Here is a 15,239-nt window from a genome sequence, read left to right as displayed (position 1 = left end):
TATTTTACAGTTTTCTAGCTGAGACATGTACCAGGTGGTGTCATTAAAAGTTCACTGTCACCAATCCAATGCCAACAAGAGTTCCAATCTGGGTACAGCAGAGAAACTTTACTCAGATAAACAGTTTGCATGCAAAGAAACACAGCCTCTGGAAGAAAACAAAAGTGGGGAAATGGGAGCCCCCCTTATAGGAAGTGCCCACCCTGGTCACTGACTAGTATATAATTATGCAAATGAGGAATCCAAATTTCCACAGTTTATTGGTCCTAATAGCATGGTTCTGATTGGTCAGAATTGTGCATTCCTACAGATGTATAGCTCTGATTGGTCAGTAAAATGCAAATGAAGATAATGCAAGTTTCAGTTCATTGGTACAATACCAGAGACTCCTTTACAAGAGTTGAATCAAATGACAGGAAAACATGCAGGAGGCTTGGCAACTCAGTTTGAGGTTTTTCCCTGAAATGAAATGTGCATAAGAGACATCCGTAAACAATGGCTGCTAGATTCTGATTATGAATTTGGTCCCAGTTAACCACAAGGAGTCCTTTTTGACAGGTATATTCCTTCTCAGGGTCAATAATGGTAGGTATACTGCACATTTAGTGTTTTTACATAAATGAACTCTTGAAGATCGATAAATCAATTCTTTGACAATATAAAATTGTGTAACTATAGTTTATATCAGTGCTTCTCAAACTGTGAGGAAGAGCCAGTTTTTCTCTGCCTCAGTTCTTTCTGGACTAGTATGTGGTCCCTTGTTTGTTACCAGTTGGCAGCTGAGGCATCAAAGACTAATGTGACAACATTTGAGCTGCTTCTATACTTGGCTGAATGAGAAGAGTCCACTGATTGGGGGCTTGGATATCCAGATAATGCTGAAGTACTGTAAAAATTTCCAAACATTCTCAATTTCTGTATTTACTTATCACAAACAGTACACAGATAGTCTCTGGACTTTAGACTACACCTTAATTAGTACTCCTTTACATGATTTCTTTGTTAGCCTCAGAAGAGAATTTTAAGAAAAGTCGGTTTTGTGTTGTAGCATGCAATTTTCCTTTTGGTTAAATTTTATAAAGACGTATTTTGCTTTTTACAATATTTGATAATAGTAAAAGTAGAAGAAATTTTTTACTTCTGCAAATAGAACAAAGTCATACAAAGCAAATCCTTTGCTTTTCATCAGAAAATCCCACCAGGTCCCTGTCATCTGGCAGCTTAAAGCTGAGGTGGACAGGCAAGAAAGCAATATACATGATTTGCACAGGTGTGTCGAGAGAATCTGGTACGGTCTCCCCTCCCAGACTGAGAAAGAAGTTTAAGAGATTTGGAGAGGATAAAGAATGATTTCCTTGAGGATGTAATGCTAGAATTACATTTTGATGCATGAAATCGAAGAGTAATAAGATGCAAAGATCTGGGGTGTATCCAGAACTGGCACAAAGTAGGTGGTATTCCGTCGAAAGTTTTCAGATTTAATAATTAAACTCGTGACCTCTTGTTCATCTTCACATCCACATCAACAAAACTGTAGCGCTGTTGGATATATTCAATTATCTAAACACATGGCAAAAAATTCACTGAACTGTGCATGTGGTGCACTTGCATAATATATTAACAACTTAAACAGAAATCCCTCTCTTGTTCCCAATGATAAAGCACTTATATATAGGTGCTCCTGGGCAGATTAAAACAAGACACTCTTCCTCCACGGAGACTTGCATTTGCCCATATTCACCAAATGCCTAGTAAGTTTGTGTAATAAACCACCTGCCCAATTTTTCCCAGAGGCCCTGATAAAGCATACGAGGAGTTAATTGCTAAGCCTAGAACTCTAATGGGATTCCATTGGATGTCACCAATCCAGGAAGCATCTCTGAATAATTCCTCCCTCATCTTCTTGTCTTCCTCCAGAAACTCCCATAACTGACCTAATATCATGAGAATCTGTCTGTATTCTGAGCTGGGGTATTTTATTCCTGCTTGCGATGTTATGTTTTTTCTTAAAGTGCAACTAATATGAAAGTTAAAAAAAAATTTTGTTGCTATGTGTCTATCAAAGGTTTGAAAATGAAAGACAGATGGAGAAGGTTTGTATTATAAAAATCAGCATTGTGAAAATAAAGAGTATTCCTACCTCTTTAAGATGCAATACATGTTGTGACGAAAGAATAAACTTACAAAGTCCTTATGAAAGAGATCAAAAGAAGATCTATGACTGGAATATGGAAAATATGTGTGTTGATAAACTTAATGAATGGAAAAGAAGGACTGAAATTTCAATAGGGTTGGCTTTTTAATGCAAGTAATATCAGTAATTATATTAAGTCAGGGTTCTCCAGAGAACCAAGAATATATATATATCTCATATACGTGGTTATATACGATATACACATGTATATGATACGTATAATACATATGTGTCTATGTATATCTATTGAGAGAGAGAGAGGCAGAGAGAGACAGAGAGAAGTTGATTTTTAAAAAGGAGTTGGCTCACATAATTATAGAGGCTGACAAGTTCCATGATCTGCACTTCCCAAGCTGTGGACCTATGAGAGCTGCTGGTCTAGTTTCAGTCAGAAGGCAGGCAGGTTCAAGATGCAGGAAGAGCTGGTATTTCAATTTAAATATACTGACAGGAAAAAGCCATTGTCCCAGCTTGAAGGCAATCAGGCAAGAGGAATCCTGCCTTATTTAAAGAAAGGTCAAGCCCTTTTGTTCTAGTCAAACCTGATAGATGAAGCCCATCTATATTTGGGGAGGTTAACCTGCTTTACTCAGTCTACTGATTCAAATGCCAGTGTTATCAAAAGAAACCTCATATACACACCTCGAATAATGTTTGACCAAATATCTGGTCACCCCATGACAGTCAAGTTGTCAGGTAAAATTAACCGTCAAAGTGATGCTGCTTTGAATCTGTTGCATTTTAAGTGGGGGCGGGGGGAAGAGATTGCTCAGGAGACTAAAACTCTTTATTGAAGATAAGCTTACAATGAATATTCGTTGAGAGAAAAAATAGGTCCTAAACAGAAACTAGCATTTGCAAATGTAGTAACTATAAATGTTATTGCTTAGTACTTTGGGGATATAGCTTAAAACTTGCAGGATAAACTACATAAAAAACTAAATTATTTCTGGTATTTTCTATTGGAGCTGATAAGCAAGTAGATACATAAAAGCTATTTGCGTTGAGAATTTTGACTTGATTAAATATCTTTTGGAAATGGTGCCCCCATATAAGCACACCATTAGGAAATGGCTTATTGTTGTGTACGGAGAAGAATTTTGAGAATTTTAAAGTAGACTTGTCAGAATCGGTAACCCTGACTAATAGCAATTCCTGCAGGGGTCAGTGTTAACATCAAACTTATGCAACGTTAAGAGGGTGTGATGAGATTTTGCCAAGACATGGAATTTTAGCCATTTTTTTTTTTTTGTACAGTTGACTAGAAACTACTTTGAGGTCTAACTTTTTAAAACTATACAAAATAATAGCCAGAGTAATTAACCATGCCCCTATACAGTTCATGCTCCAAATAACTACCAGATGTAGTGGATGCTGAGGAAGTTTTGGACTGTTGAAAGTTACTCATTTATTAAGGTTTCCATGGAAGTTCTCTTTTTGGAATTTGTATTCACCAATAGATTCCCCACTAGGGGGTGTGCATGTACCATTCATATTTCAAATGGCTAGTATGAAAATTTGAGTCATTAAAAAAATAAACAAGTGTTCTTGGATCTGTTATCTGATTTTTTAGTTATCTTTTTTTAATAAAAAAAATTTAAAGGTCATATTTATTTTGTAAAGAGAATTAAAATGTTCTAAATGGAAGGACCCAAAGGAAAAAAGTACTTTTTTTATAGTCAGCATTAAAAGATAATATAAATGAAAGTAGCATAATTAAAGGATCCGTATATATATATATATATTAAAACAAAACTCACAATTCACTTTTAAGTTGAGTAATTATTTTGAATCATGAATGACTCTTGGTTATAGGCTTTATTCTACATTAGATTTTTTTTTTTGACAAATGTTTATTGAACCCCTAGTATGTAGCAGGAATAAAAAAAATCTTCACCTTTGGGGAGTTCACAGTCTTAACAGAGAAAACAATCTCTGTAAACATAAAGCCTAACGCAATACTAAGTGCTATAGTAAAGATCTGAAAAGAAAAAAAAGCTTTAAGAACCTAGAAAGGATGAGATTAGCTATGATGAGAATTGTCAATGAGAAAGAGATATTCCTGTTTCCTAGACTAACTGCTTTTAACCCAAATGAGCTTCCCCAATATTTCTGCTGACAGATTTCAGTCCTTGTTGCTAAGATGTGTGTTCTGTCTCTATGCTTCTGTTTTATAGCCTGACTGGCAGCCACAAGGTAGTGTCTGGATATTTATATACAATAATCTTAGCACTACAACTGTCTAAGCATTCTGGTTTTCCTAATCTCTTATCCAATTCTGAGGGCAAGGGTCACCCAAACAATTAGTTTAGTTGAGTGAGGCAGGGGCTATAAAAGTGAGCTGCTGAAAAACTTTGGAAGTCAGCTGTCCTGTCATTAGAAATTACTAGAACCCCAGTCGGCATGACCTTAATATGCTCAACTGACTAGTGAGTTGCTAACGAATCCTATGGCATAGAAAGCTTTATTTTACCTGTTACTTAAATAAATCTAGATTGTCAAAGTATGCTAGTTTATGGGAAAATAAACTCTCCTAAGCTTATGTCCTATGGGTGGATATGTGTGGTTCTGCATAGATATGATTAAGCATATGCAGTTAAATGAGCTAGATGAGTACCTGGAGGGAAGAAGAGCTTATAAAAAGACATAATTCCTATTGCAGGACTCCGCTGCTCTTCTGAACTCCCCCAGAGCAGTTTGGAGAGTGGGAGGTTGACACTTGGGAGATGGCATTGCAGAGCTGTAGTCTCAGGTGCCCTCATTGACAATTTAATGAGAATGTCGTTATACGCAATGAGAGTCTCGGACAAGGTTCAGTATTTTTAAAGCAGCAGAGTTATTTTTCAAATGAAATAAATAAAAGGGATTAAAACCCAAAGATATAATTTGCTTTAGAAGCCAACATTTTTCATATTATCTCCAGTATAAGTGCCAAAGAGTAAGCAGGGGGGTGTGTATGTGTGAAGGAAGCAACAGCTTGATACGGAGTTTTAAACACCATTAAATCAAGGGCAAAACAAATAACGAATTTAGATGAATGTTTAGGTATTTTACGAATATTTTGTGAAGCTGTATCTTTAGCTTTCCTTTGTGAGAAAATTATGGAAAAGTCCACATGAGATTTTAGCATTTTTATGAAGATAAGATTATTTGTTAGTCAAGGTTGGAGGGAAACTGAAAGAATTCCAGATTGTTCTGCTAGGCCTTTGGAATAATACAATGATAGATGAAATTTAAACGCAATATAAGCAAGGTAACCCTGCAGAAACTGAGATTTTCAAGAACTACGTTTATGCATTGTGACAGCTTATAAATTGAAAACCAAGAACTCCTAGGAAATATACGGAGCCATCACCAGAGATAATATAATAGAGGTGACTGCTTTATAAAAAGGGGAGTTTGGATCTGATGCTATATTGAAATGAAAGAGGAAATAAATTCGAAAGCATTTTCCTGCTTATTTGGAGAGTTTACATGTCCTACAATTAGAAAAAAGCAAGAACAAAATCAGAAGCTGCTATGAAATAAAAGTGGGTTGGGTAAAGGCTAGTAAGAGTGTAGGTACAAATTATATTAGCTGTAGATTCAAATAAAGATAAAACTATTGTTTTTCAAATTTTTGTATAATGTGAGAGCCAAGACAATGTAAGCTGACTTGATTAGAGTACTCAAGGAAAAAAAAAGAGAAAAATCTCAAGTATCTTGTGAAATTAACTACCTCAAGTAATTTTTAAGGGGCTTGAGACAGTTCTAAACCTTAAAATCAAAAGCTGAGTCATTTCAGTATGAGCTTAAGACAAGTCATTAAACCTCTCTGAGTCTCTATTTCCCTCGCTGTATTGAAGGATCAACGAATGGTTTCTTAAAGACCTTCCAGCTACAAACTAGTTTTCTTTTGACTGAAATTAAGTTTAAAACTAACATAAGTTAGGCTGAAGAAATTTTCTCATCCACCTTTGTACTTTTAAGCAGTATTGCTTTGTGGCCTACATACTCCTCCTCCTCTGACTCAATGTATTGATTTGCTTATCCCAGGCAGAGGAGAGCCCCTGGCATTTTCATAATAATGAGAACTGTGAACATTAGTTACCATTTAGGGATTTATATTTTTTCCTACTCAAAATTTTTTTGAATGTGTAAAGGGAAGAATATGGAATATAGTAATAAAAAAACCCTGCTTTTGAAACTTATTACTTCTCAGCTGATAGCAAGAGCAACTTTGTTTCCTTATCTAGAAAAATAGGGTAATACCACCTTGAAGAATGAGAGTATTAGTACTCAGATCAATAAATTTTGAGGTTTCCGCTCTTTTCTTTTTATTTATAATCTGCTAAGGCCTAACTAAAAAAAGAACAGATTCGATTATTTGTAGTTTTAAACTAATCACTGCTGGCTTCCAATAAAACCTTTAAAAATGAAGCGAAATAAGTCTCACAAATAATAAAACTCGGCCACTCTGACAGAGTTTGAATAACAAGGGGATTCTAGGGAGTAGGCATTAAATCACCGTACACCTCCAGGATTCTTCTGCAGAACATTGTAACTGGTCATTTCTTCGCTTGTATGCAAAACTTCCATAATGCCATGGGAAAATTATCCCTCGTTTCAATATGTTAGGCTTTGAAGTCTGAGTATAAAAGCAGCCAGGGTCTATTTCCAGAGCGGAGAGGCCTGTTTCTAGACGCCTGGAGGGTTAGTCAGAATGGGTTTAAGTTCCCTGGAGACCCCCTTCCCTTCAGCTCCCTGCTTCTTCTTGATGCCAGGACCTGAAGGCATCCCTCCCTCTCCCTGTTTTTCTTTCTTCTTCTGAGTTCCCCTCCCCCTACACCCCATTCGGGTGCTTTTCCATCTTTGCTTTCTCCCTTAAGTGTTCAGATAGGAAACGGAAGTATCTATTTGTTTCTTGCTGTAGCGCTCGAAAAGGCTTTTTTTTTTTAATTAAGGAAAATAACTCCTCTCCAGGTTCCTCATTTTGCAATGAGTCCGAACGTCCGCCAGCTCCCCAGTCCTCCCCCACCGAATCCGTCGTTTACTACAGTGAGGAGGTTCGGGTCTGTGGGAGGGAGTCTGAGCCTCTTGCTGTAAAGAAAGCCCTGCGAGCGAGCCGGCTCGGGATCCCGGGAGGCGCGTGGGGCGCCGTCCCCCGCCCTGTGGGGAGGCGGCGGCCCCTGTCCAACCGGGGGATCCCGTCCCGGGAGCCCGAGGGGCGCGGGCGGCGGCGGTGGCGGCGGGGACGCGGCGCGGTTGCCGCAGGGGAGCGGCGGCGGCGGCGGCGGGCGCGAGGGGCGGGGCGCCCGGCGCCCTCCGCAACTTCAGCCGCTGCCGCCCCGGCGCTCTCGGACGAGCCGCGCGGCGGCTGCGGGGTGTGCGCTGCCGGGCGGCCAGCCGAGCCCCGTCCGTCAGCGCGCGACCCCGCGCGTCCCGGCGTCCGTCGGGTGCCTGAGGCAACTCCTGCAGGGATTCCCCGCCCCGCTGCGCTCCGGCGTCGTCCGCAGCGGCTGGGGGCGCGGGACGCGCGGGGCCGCCAGGCCTTGCCGGGCGCCCCCCAGCGGCCGGCGCGGGCCCCATGGCTGGGCCGGGCGGAGCGGAACCGGCGAGGTGAAGCCCCTGGGCCGGCAGCCGGAACGCGTGGCGGGGGCGCCGGCTCCATGGGCAGCAGCGCACAGCGGCGCGATGATGGACGTTAACAGCAGCGGCCGCCCGGACCTCTACGGGCACCTGCGCTCTTTCCTCCTGCCAGAGGTGGGGCGCGAGCTGCCGGACCTGAGCCCCGACGGCGCCGGCCTGGTCGCGGGCTCCTGGGCTCCGCACCTGCTGCGCGGGGTCCCCGAGGTGACCGCCAGCCCTGTGCCCACCTGGGACGCGCCCCCGGACAATGCCTCCGGCTGCGGGGAGCAGATCAACTACGGTAGAGTCGAGAAAGTTGTGATCGGCTCCATCCTGACGCTCATCACGCTGCTGACGATCGCCGGCAACTGCCTGGTGGTGATCTCGGTGTGCTTCGTCAAGAAGCTCCGCCAGCCCTCCAACTACTTGATCGTGTCCCTGGCGCTGGCCGACCTCTCGGTGGCTGTGGCGGTCATGCCCTTCGTCAGCGTCACTGACCTTATCGGGGGCAAGTGGATCTTTGGCCACTTTTTCTGCAACGTCTTCATCGCCATGGACGTCATGTGCTGCACGGCCTCGATCATGACCCTGTGCGTGATTAGTATCGACAGGTAAGGGCCAGGCCGTCCCGTCCCGGGGTCCGGCTGGGGATGTGCTTGCTGGTAGCTCAACCCCGTGCGCTCGCCTTTCCTGGGAGGATAAGCCAGACTTAACGGCGGGATGGAGGGCTGCGCTTAAAACATCAGCCCCCACAAAATCAACCGTACACCAACCAATTTCAGTTACCCCAAAGCTTATATGCACCTTTAAAAGAAGAGCCCGAAATGATCTGGTTTTCTGTAGTGAGGGTTTTAAGACTAAAGTTAAGAGTATTTCAAGCATTAGCAGTTCCGCCAGGGGGTCCCTTGTCTTGGTTTTCAAGAGGAAGGAATTCGATCCTCTCTGAGCTTGACAAACCCTTGCTGTGAGCCTGAAAGAGTCAATTCTTACTTTAAGAATCAGTGAGAGAAAAGCCGCCTTGCTTTCCTGATTCTTAAGAAGTACTCGCGAGGCCAGTGAAAACACCTAGGATGGTCGCAGAATTGGGGGTCTACATGTCTTAATATTGCACCCCTATAATTGCTGAATCTGAGTCCCATTCTTTTGGAAGTCTGGTTTTAGTGTTTTGGCAACGCTGTTTGCATCCTGCAGGCTTTCCTGTCTGAATGGTTGGTTCTAGCCTTTCATCATATCCCTTGGGAATCTTATTTTAAGCGCCCCTCCCCCCCCCCGCCCCCCCGCACACACACATATGCTGGAGTAATTGAAACAGAGGCTGATGGTCTGTCAGGGGTACTGGGGTAAAAATTCCTGCCTTGGATATCAGATTGGACTAGGAGGTCCCCAGGGTTTCTTCACATTCTGTGATTACAAGATTCTGCAGTGGAGCTGATCCTTAGTCCTGGAAATGTTGTGCAATTGACAACTTGGAGTATGGTCCCAGTGCCTTTTTTTTTGGCCACAGAACAACTCTGCTCCTCTTGAAATTGAAATATTAAACCTTAATATCCATACTCAGAATTTGGCTGGTATTTTAAAACCAGAACAGGACTGACATCCTGTTGTGTCTAATGATACAGAGAAATGATTTCTTATTTTCTTTGTGGACCTACAGAACCTTTAAATGTGTAGATCTTTCAGCATAGGAGAAATAATCGATGCCTCCACACTTAAAATGATAGTGTCTCAGAGGTGGTCTAGCGCAAAACTGAGATTTTCCTCCTTTTCCTTCTTGTAAACACTGCTATTTGTGGTTTGTTGATATTTAACATGTTCTATTTTGCTGCTTTATGAGGGTTTATAATTACTAAATAAAGGGAATGATCAGAAAGGGAATATTTTCAAGGAAAAAATACATCGTAACTATGTTTAAAGATCTAGATTATTTTTAAAGACCTGATCCTGCCATTTTATATATTATGTGAGGAGCTTCTGACAGCGAGCAAGGAATTATTTTTAATAGTAGAACACGAACTGCACATGTGAGAATATTAGCTCTAAACTTGACAGCTGAAGTTCTGAATTACTGTAGTTACGAATGACAAAAACATATGCATTTACAGTCTGGCTGTGGCAACAAGAAACTAGGAGAGCACACTCAATATACATAATAAGTATAAACATGAATTATAAGCGCAAAAATCCCACTGCTCAGCCAACCAAGAACGGTCCTTCTTGCATGAATGGAGTCCTTTTAAATGGAACTTAGCGTAGTAAAATAAATAACAATTTATGCTGCAAATACTGCATTTATATCTTTTCATTTCATAATTAATAAGTGATAAATAAACAACACAGTGTGATAACTCATGGTGACCTAAGACATCCAGTGCTTCTGTTCTACTGGGCATACTCAGATTTGGCTGGGACCACCCTGAGATTCTTGAGCTAAAGGCTTTCTTCACTCAGTATGCATGTGTGACTTACCAGCAGTAGGAATGTTGTGAATACAGAGAAGAGGATAATTCTTCTTCACAAGAGCTTCTAATTTCTTCATCGACTATATCCTCATGATGTCACAGATTGTGGAATATAGGGTTATAGAATTTGTCTCTTCATTTCCTGTAAGAATTGTCCCATTGATGAATTCTGCTTAAAAATTGTTTTAGAAGATGAACATGTCATTTTGTTAGATAAAAGGAATTGATAACACTGGAAGACACATACTGCTTTTCTTCCAAGAACACACAGAACTGAAAATGAGGCAGAAGAAAATGCATTTGACATTTAAGGTGAATTATTTCTGAAAAGACTTTACTTCATTTGCATTGTGGAATATGACCAACAATATAAAAATATGCTAAGAAAATATATAAAAAAATAGAATCTTCATTTGTTCATTCCCTCTTGAGGACCTAACCAATATAGATTGTACTGTGCTTCGTGCAGCATAATCAAAGATGAATAATATTTCTGCTTTTGAGCTCATACTGTATTGTGAGAGTTTGGATTTCTTTTGGGCATTTAACCTTTGGTTAATGGAAACTTTGATTTTTCTTAGCTACTCCCCACCAAACAAGATGCTTTTCTGGCCTTTTCCAGGGCAATTTTGTGGCATTTTTCTTTACAGGCTTCAACTCTCCCATATCCACCCTTTTCAGATGACTCATGATCATTGAACAAATTAGCAGCCATTGGATGGGAACTCCCTTATCTTTTCACCACCAAACAATCTTTCCTGCATCTGGACCCTTTTAATTTCTTTCTGGTTGAAAAGCAAGACGACATTGTGTCCCAGCAAAGACCAAATGACCTGTACTTCACACCTTATCCCCTCTACCTTCTTGAGAACTTTGTTTCTCCCTTGATCCCTCATTTCTTGTCGTCATTGTTTCCTCTTATCTGGATCAAGCTTGCTCTCCTATTTTAAGAACCCCTTTGGCCTCACTTCTACCTCCAGTTACTGTTCCACTTCACACTTAAGCTGCTCAAAGAACTATGTCTACAACTTCTACATACTTACTCCTCAGATCCTCAGATAGATGAGTTTGACACTCATCAGGTCCACTGCAGTATTTTAACTGGCCCTTCTGGTTTCTCTTCTGTCCAATCCTTTTTTATTGCCTATGAAGAACCTAGAAGGATCTATTTTTTAAAAATTTGTTTTTAAGTGAGAGAACATTCACTCGTAATGAAATGTACAGATATTAAATGTACAATTTGGTATATTTTGACAAATACACACACACACACACACACACACACACACACACACACACACACCCCTACCCACCCACCCATATAACCAAAACTCCAATCAAGATATAGAATATTTTGCCATTCCAGAAATTTCCTTTATGCCCCTTTCAGGATGATCTTTTAAAAATAGAAATCAAATTACCTTTTACATATGGTTCAAAAACATGCAAAAACCGTTTTATGTATTATTTAGGTGAGCTTACATAAGGAGTAAAAGTATAAAATAGTGCAGAGGAATGGTGAACACTGAAATCCGGAGAGTAGTTATTTTTGGTGCGATGGGTGGAGATTTAATCATGGAGTAGCACACAATGAATTGTATTGGTAATGTACTATTTCTTAATCTTAGTGGTTTATAGTCTTGTTATTCTTTGTATAACTTTTGTATATCTGAAACATTTTATAACTTTGTTTTGGAAATACATAAAGAAAAGTGTACTATACCATACTTTAGTGTTCATAAGTAAACAAATTGATAAAATCTGCAACTAGATCGAGAAATTGAACGTTGCTAGCCACCCAGAAGTCTCTTCCTGCCCCTTCCCAGTTTCTGATATTCCCAAAGATAACCATTGTCGTGACCGTTAGCATCATAAATTAGTTCTGCTTGGTCCGAACCTTATATAAATGGAATAGTATATTATGTACTCTTAAATCTTTTGCTCAATATAATGTTTGTGTGATTCATTCATAGTTTTTACTCTGTCAATATTTTATTCAATCTTTTTTTTTTTGTTGAGTAGTATTCCATTTAATTTGTTTATCAATTCACCTGTAGATAGACATTTGAATTGTTTCTGGTTTCAATATATTACTAATAGTGATTCTGCCAGCATTTATTTGTACAGGTTATTTGGGTGGACATATTTTCATTTCTTTTGGGGAAATAAAATACTGGATAATAAGGTACCTACTGCATTTTAATTTTATTTGTCCCCTCATACCATTTGTGTTATCACTGTCATGCATTTTAATCTATGTATTTTAAAAACCTATTAGATATTATTTTCATTTTGTTATTTTAAACAATCAGCATTCACTCTTATTCACATGTTGACCTTTTCCATTGCTCTTTATTTTTTCCTACCTTACCATGCTCTCGTCTGGGATCATTTTCTTGTGCGCACTTAGACTTTCATTAGCATTTTTTAAAAGCGAGTGCTGGTGACAAATCTCAGTTTTTACTTGTCTGAAAATGTCTTAATTTTACCATCATTTTTGAATGATATTTTCCGAGGTTGGAATTTTATATTTGAGGAGTTTTCAGCACTTTAAAAACATTATTCCACTGTCTTCAGGCTTCTGTCACTTCTGTTGAAAAATTAGACATTAACCAACATCATTATTACTCCTTTGAAGATAATATGTCTTTTTTCCTCTGGTTGCTTTGAGGGTTTTCTCTTTGTCTTTAGTTTTTATCAGCTTTCCTGTTAGGTCCCTAGGTCTGGCTTTATTGATTATTTTTTGCTATTTTTTTGCTGTCAGTCCTGCTCGAGTTCTTAGTAATTTTTGATCTGTGTATTGATATCTCTCATCAGTTTGCTATTATCTCTTTAAATACTTTTACTGTCCTATTCTTTCTCTCCTGTCTTCAAACTTATATTATTTAGACCTTTTTATTCTATTACACGTCTCTTACCCTCTTTTCTTTATTTTTTAGTTTGAGTCTTTGTGCTTCAGTCTTGAAGAAATTTTGACCTGCCTTCCAGTTTGCTAACCATCTCTTTTGATGTGTTTGTTGCTCAGCCTTATCTACTGAGTTCTTAATTTCACAATCCTAGAAATTTCATTTGTTTTTTTAAAAAAATCTTTTTGCATTTGATCCTTTATATTGAGTCTAATTCTTCTAATTTTCTGGCAACATTCTCTGTTTTTTTACCTAATTTCTCCATATTATCATATTTTTGGATATATTAATCATAGTTAAACTCTTTTTCTATTAACTCCAGTATCTGAATCACTCGTGGTTTTTTTGTGTGTGTAATCTGTTTTTTGCCCTTACCCCTCTGGGTTTTGAGTCTGTGTCTTGGCATGCCTAGTGAATTTTGATTGTATACCCAACATTTTGTATGAAAAATTATAGATGTTATAGATAATATTATTTTCTCCCAGAGAAAATAGCTACTAGGCAGGCATTTTGGGGAACTGATTATTGTAATCCAATTAGGGACTGAGCTGATTGTACGTTATGTTTTAATTTTGATAAAGCTCTGTCTGCCGCTGGCTGTTTCCTCTTTCTATGGTGTAGCCTTCTTGGGCGTTCTTGGTGACTTTTCCCTCTGGTTAGTTCAGAACTCTTCATTATTTTATCAGCTGTGATACTGTCAAAGCTCCCACTGAAAGCTTTGTGGGAGCTTTCTCCTGCACAACTTCAGAATTTAGCAATTCTAGGGAATACCAGACAGCCGTTGGGCTTAGTTTTCTGCTCTTTTCTTCTAAATGGGATTTTGGCTACTCATCTCTCTAATTTTTATCTTTTATTCTCAAGAGGCTACCAAAATTTCTTCTTGAATTTTTGACTCTTAATAGCAGTCTTGCTGAGGCAATTTGCCTGGATCCTCAGCCCTTTATTCCTCACCTAGTTTTGGAAAATATCCCAAGGAAAAGAGTGGCTGCAGAATTTTGGGTCACTTACTGTTTGGTTCTGTCTTCTCCAGAATTTTGTCTCCTAAACACCTGGTTGTCTCAACAACTCTGTGATGCCTTTAAGCAGGTGTGTGTGAATTTGTAGTTGTGCCTTATTCAGCTTTTCTAGTTGTTTTCATCAGAAGCATTGGCCTGAAGCATCAAGCAAGAAGTGCGTATCTGCCTCAAATATTTTAAATATGTACAAATATAGAAATATAATCATGTAAATTTCCTGCTTAAAACCCTTTATTAGCTTTTCATTTCACTTGGAAGAAAATTCAAACTCTTTAGCACATCTTCAAGTTCCCTGATTTGTTCCTGTCTTACTCCCAAATAACATTTCTTACCATATTCTATCTTGCTTTCCATAGTGTAGTCGTAGTGACCTCTTCATCATGCCATATTCTTTCCTACATCAGGCCCATTCCACACAAACCTACCAACTAATATATTTGCAAAACTATGATTTCATGTCTGAGGTTCTATTCTCTAATGTATTTTTTTTTTTAATCACAAATTAGAAAGCTCACAAGTATTTAACCCTCTAGAATGGCAACAATCAAAATGTCTTAAAGTACCAACTATTGACAAGGATGTAGAGCAAAGGGAATTTTTCATATATTATTAGTGGAATTGTGAATTGGTAAACCACTTTGAAAATAGTTTGCATTATTGTGTAATGTTGAAGATACATATAACCTATGATTCTGTTATTGTACCATGAGGTATGTATCAGAGAGACTCTCTTCACCAAAAGTCTAAAACAAGAATATTTATGATATCTAGACACTTGAAACCCCCAAACTTGAAATAATGCATATGCGTATCAATAGAACGGATAAATATATGATGGTCCATTCACACAATAGAATGCTATTCAGTAGTGGTTATCAAACCTGAGGATGCATCAGGACTATCCAGAGAGATCATTAAAACACACATTATTGTATGTCTCCCCAAGAGTTTCTGATTTAGCAAGTCTGAGGTAGACCCCAATAATTTGCATTTCAAACAAATCCTTGAATGATTCTGATGCTCCTGGTTTGGGGACCTTACTTTGAGAACTGTTGCT

At 39.2% G+C, this 15,239-nt stretch overlaps 1 protein-coding gene across 5 annotated transcripts in view; it reads left to right on the top strand.

Annotated features, from left to right (window-relative positions):
- Positions 1-7,777: 7,777 nt before the first annotated feature.
- HTR7 (5-hydroxytryptamine receptor 7) overlaps positions 7,778-15,239 on the top strand; it is a 216,143-nt gene continuing 208,681 nt past the window's right edge. For 3 of the 5 annotated variants that reach the window (XR_001597659.2, XM_016151274.2, XM_016151272.2), the window contains exon 1: positions 7,778-8,412. Coding sequence is in view for 4 of the 5 variants with exons in the window: in XM_016151274.2 (XP_016006760.2) it covers positions 7,868-8,412 (545 nt within the window). In the remaining variant the exon portion in view is untranslated. The remainder of the gene's footprint in view (positions 8,413-15,239) is intronic. The other 2 variants (XM_016151275.2, XM_016151276.2) reach the window with 2 other exon arrangements.

This window comes from Rousettus aegyptiacus, unplaced genomic scaffold, assembly GCF_014176215.1.
Source record: "Rousettus aegyptiacus isolate mRouAeg1 unplaced genomic scaffold, mRouAeg1.p scaffold_m13_p_6, whole genome shotgun sequence".
Taxonomy (NCBI): domain Eukaryota; kingdom Metazoa; phylum Chordata; class Mammalia; order Chiroptera; family Pteropodidae; genus Rousettus; species Rousettus aegyptiacus.
This window is presented reverse-complemented; position numbering and strand designations above follow the sequence as displayed.